The following is a 5,000-nucleotide window of genomic DNA, read 5'->3' as shown; positions in this document are numbered from 1 at the left end:
TCTTCCCCTCCTCCTCCCTCCACCTCCTCCTCCACCTCCTCCTCCTCCTCGTACTTCCTCCTCCTCCTCCAACTCCTCCTCCTCCACCTCCCCCTCCTTCATCCTCCTCCTCCTCCTCGTACCTCCTCCTCCTCCCCCTACCTTCTCCTCCCTCCTCCTTCCCATCCTCCTCCTCCTCCACCTCCTCCTTACTCCTTCTCCTCCTCCCTCCTCCCCCTCCTCCTCCCCATCCTGCTCCTCCTCCCTCCTCCTTCCCATCCTCCCCCTCCTCCTTCACCTCCTCCCTCCTTATCCTCCTCTTCCCCCTCCCCCTCCTCCTTCCCATCCTCCCCTTCCTCCTTCTCCTCCTCCCTCCTTCTCCTCCTCCTTCATCCTCCCCCTCCTCCTTCTCCTCCTCCCTTCCTCTCCTCCTCCTCCTCCCCCTCCACGTCCTCCTCCCCCTCCTCGTCCTCCCCCTCCTCCTCCATAGACAGAGGTCCCCTCATCCTCCCAGCGAAGCGGGGAGAGAGCAGCAGACATATGGGAGAGCTCCACACATGGTCGCCATGACAGGAAAGAAAACAAATCTCTCTCCTTCAAAGCCTCCCGTAATCTGCTGAGAGCCCACCACCTTGCCATTCCCCTCTCCCTCCTCCTCCTCCTCCTCTCTCCCTCCTCCTCCTCTCTCTACCTCCGTTCAACCCCATGTATTGGCACAGGAAACACATGTTCCCATTGCAAAAGCAAGTGAAATAAACAATAGTGAATTAACAGTCAATATGACACACAAATATCTACGAAAGACAAAGAAAAAAAAGTGTAAATGTACAGAAACAATCAGAAACATAGGTCGACTTGATTCCCTCTCTCTCTCTCTCTCTCTCTTCCTTCCTCTCTCCCTCCCTCCCTGCAGCCCCGCTATCAAATCAACGTGCTGCCACGTCAGAGTAGAATAAACCCTACTCTCTCTGACCCTTGACCCCTGGTCTCCCCACCTCCCCCACCACCGTTCCCGGCCCACCCTGTCCAAGTACCGTTGGGGGGCATGTCCTAGGATGCGTCTCACAGGGCTGTGTGAGTGTTTAGTTGTGTTGTCGGGTGTGTGTTTATATGACGACACCTGCTTTTACCCTCCGCTGCCTGAGTGTCTGTGTGTGTGTGTGTGTGTGTGTGTGTGTGTGTGCGTGCGTGTGTGAGGTTGTGGTACCTGCAGCAGGGTTCCGTGGACGTGGTTCTGCTGGGCTCCGGGCCCGGGGCAGAGGGGCAGCCCCCCCAGCAGGGCCTGGATGGTGGAGGGGACCTGCGTTACCATGACGAACGGCACCAGCGCCCGGGCCGCCATCTCACGGGTCCTGTACACGGCCGAGCGGCCGCACCTGGAACACACACACACACACGCAGAGATAGTCACACACACACATACACACGCAGAGATAGTCACACACACACACACACACACACACACACACACACAGAGATAGTCACACACTCACACACACACACACACACACACACACACACACACACACACACACACGCAGAGATAGTCACACACACACACACACACACAGATAGTCACACACGCACACACATACACGCAGAGAGTCACACACACACACACGCAGAGATAGTCACACACATACACACACACACACACACACACGCAGAGATAGTCACACACACACACACACACACACACAAAGACACGCAGATATTTTTTACACGTGAGCGACGCTATCTTTGGGAATACACACTACCGATGATACAAAGTACGGGGATGCATCTCTTCAGGTTACACCTTAACTGTCCCTCCTGAGACATCTACTACCCCCCTGTACTGTCCCTCCTGAGACATCTACTACCCCCTGTACTGTCCCTCCTGAGACATCTACTACCCCCCTGTACTGTCCCTCCTGAGACATCTACTACCCCCCTGTACTGTCCCTCCTGAGACATCTACTACCCCCCTGTACTGTCCCTCCTGAGACATCTACTACCCCCTGTACTGTCCCTCCTGAGACATCTACTACCCCCCTGTACTGTCCCTCCTGAGACATCTACTACCCTCTGTACTGTCCCTCCTGAGACATCTACTACCCCCTGTACTGTCCCTCCTGAGACATCTACTACCCCCTGTACTGTCCCTCCTGAGACATCTACTACCCCCTGTACTGTTCCTCCTGAGACATCTACTACCCCCCTGTACTGTCCCTCCTGAGACATCTACTACCCCCTGTACTGTTCCTCCTGTGACATCTACTACCCCCTGTACTGTCCCTCCTGAGACATCTACTACCCCATGTACTGTGTCTCCTAAGACATCTACTACCCCCCTGTACTGTCCCTCCTGAGACATCTACTACCCCCCTGTACTGTCCCTCCTGAGACATCTACTACCCCCCTATACTGTTTCTCCTGAGACATCTACTACCCCCCTGTACTGTCCCTCCTGAGACATCCACTACCCCCCTGTACTGTTTCTCCTAAGACATCTACTACCCTCCTGTACTGTCCCTCCTGAGACATCTACTACCCCCCCTGTACTGTTTCTCCTGAGACATCTACTACCCCCCTGTACTGTGTCTCCTGTGTCATAATAATTTAATAAAAATAATCTTCCTTCTTCTAGCATTACGACTGCCAATGGCCCCAGGGCCGAGCACAGATGACTTTGTCCTGCTACGACTGGTGGATAGACGATTCGCTTCAGTCAAATGTATTTTTGTTGTAAGTCGCTTTGCGTAAAGGTGTCTGCTAAATGCCCAAAACACTTCAATGTAAATGTAGAAGAGGATAGTGAGATGTCCTAGTGCAGGGGTCGGCAATTAGGTTTGGCCTCGGGCCCCAAAAAATTTGAGCCACTAGATGGCGGGCCCGAACATAATCAAAGGCTAATTTAAGTAATTGATTGTTACAAAATGTGACACGTTCTAATGCTTTGACTTTTCTTTCGAAAAATGTACACATCGCTAGTCAACTAACACAGCTTGTTTTGTGAGCCTGCTAACAATGTAAAGTAGTGTTCTAGTTAACTAGGTAGCAGTCCAATCCATTACGTTGCAGTATTTTGGCTTGACTAGCGAGTTTGTGTTGTGATTCTCAACAACGTTGAAACGTAATTTCACCCTTTTCCATATTTTTGAATAATAAATATGTGGACTGACGATGTAGCGTAGCCTAACTTATTCTAATAATTATTTAACATAGTTTTATTCTGAATTATTCCCCCCTCCTCCCAGACAAGGTCACATTATTTATTATTGGATTGGTTGTTTGCGTGTCGGGTGAAGTTAGCTAAACATTTAACCTGCTAGCTGGCAAGAGAAACATAATGTCACTCTCCAAAGGTCTAAAGAGGAAAGTTGACGGTGAAAACAGGGCATTTAAAGAGGAATGGACAGCGAACTATACGTTCATCCTACCTGGTTTCATCAATGCAAAGCCGTTGTGAGACTCACATCTTCCGTGCTCACAATGTTCCCTTTCTATACATGCGAGTCGTCCTTTTCGTCAATGAATGTGATAAAGACGCACGAGAGGAATTGATTGATGCATAAAAACCTTGAGAACTGCCTGCGGATTAAAGTGACATCCATATCACCAGATATCAAGCAAATAGTGACCGATGGGATGTTCATATGTGTGTTGCAGTCACATACGTAAACATTACGTTTGAATGATTTAATGAGCTGATGTTCTTTTTTTCAAACCACACCGCATGTCGGCTATTTCAGCACTACGCATTGTCCACCTACTTATGATTCACTCTGAGGGGTTCAGGGTCAGTGCGCTTCGGTGCACCCCGCTGCCTGATTTTCTGTCCCTGTGTCATTCACTCTCAACATGAATAAAAGTACAATAAGCATTATTCAGGTGGAGGTAGATTCTCTATTCGGATATTATAGGCGCGGTGTGGGACTGTCGGTCCGATATTGTAAAAAAAAAAAAGAAGAAAAAAAAGTGGATTCTCAAAATAATCTGCTGGGCCAAATATTATTGGTGACGGGCCAGCAATGGCCCACGGGCCGCCTATTGCCGACCCCTGTCCAAGTGGTTTAGGAGCACTATAATAATAATAATAATAATAACAATAATAATAATAATAATAATAATAATAATAATAATAATTGTATTTGTATAGCGCTTTTCCTATTAACGTTGCAGTTCAAAGTGCTTTAATCATTATGTAATCTTAATTTAATTATTTAGTCATTTAAAGGCAATATTAAAAAGATGGGTTTTTAGTCTTGACTTGAACATATGTGCTGAGGTTGCATCCCTAATGTAAACTGGCAGTACATTCCACAATTTGGCTGCATAAAATGAGAATGCAGCCTCACCAAATCTCTTCTTTTGTACATGTGGTACACAGAGAAAACCAGCGTCAGAAGACCTGAGAGCTCTATTGGGCTGATAAGCGAGCAAAAGGTCTTCCAGATATTCTGGTGCTGTGCCAGTGAGAGCTTTATAACAACTCTAACAAGAACCAAACAAACAGTCTGGAAACACCCACTACTGCTTCCAGACCAGGAGCGTCGTCCATCACCACAGCTGGCAGGACGGGAAAGTCCAAAGGAAGACGCTCGCTTTGCGATTCGGCCTGGAGAAGACACAGACTCACACTCACACTCATACACACTCACACTCATACACACTCACACACACGCATACACACTCACACACACTCACACTCATACACACTCACACACACTCACACTCATACACACTCACACTCATACACACTCACACTCATACACACTCACACTCATACACACTCACACTCATACACACTCACACACACTCATACACACTCACACACACTCACACTCACACACACTCACACACAGTCACACTCACACACACTCACACTCACTCACACACACTCACACTCATACACACTCACACACACTCACACTCATACACACTCACACACACTCACACTCATACACACTCACACACACTCACACTCATACACACTCACACACACCACACTCATACACACTCATACACACTCACACTCA

General features: G+C 48.5%; 1 protein-coding gene across 1 annotated transcript in view; it reads right to left on the bottom strand.

The window, feature by feature from the left end:
• Positions 1–5,000, bottom strand: part of thada (THADA armadillo repeat containing) — a 96,804-nt gene that overhangs the window by 41,309 nt on the left and 50,495 nt on the right. The window contains exon 28 of the mRNA XM_080534962.1: positions 1,187–1,355. Coding sequence (XP_080391088.1) covers positions 1,187–1,355 — 169 coding nt within the window. The remainder of the gene's footprint in view (positions 1–1,186; positions 1,356–5,000) is intronic.

The sequence above is a fragment of the Nansenia antarctica genome (genome assembly GCF_963989245.1).
Source record: "Nansenia antarctica genome assembly, chromosome: 1".
In the NCBI taxonomy this organism is placed as follows: Eukaryota; Metazoa; Chordata; class Actinopteri; order Argentiniformes; family Microstomatidae; genus Nansenia; species Nansenia antarctica.
The sequence above is the reverse complement of the archived record's forward strand: the minus strand, read 5'-3'. Positions and strand labels throughout refer to the sequence as shown.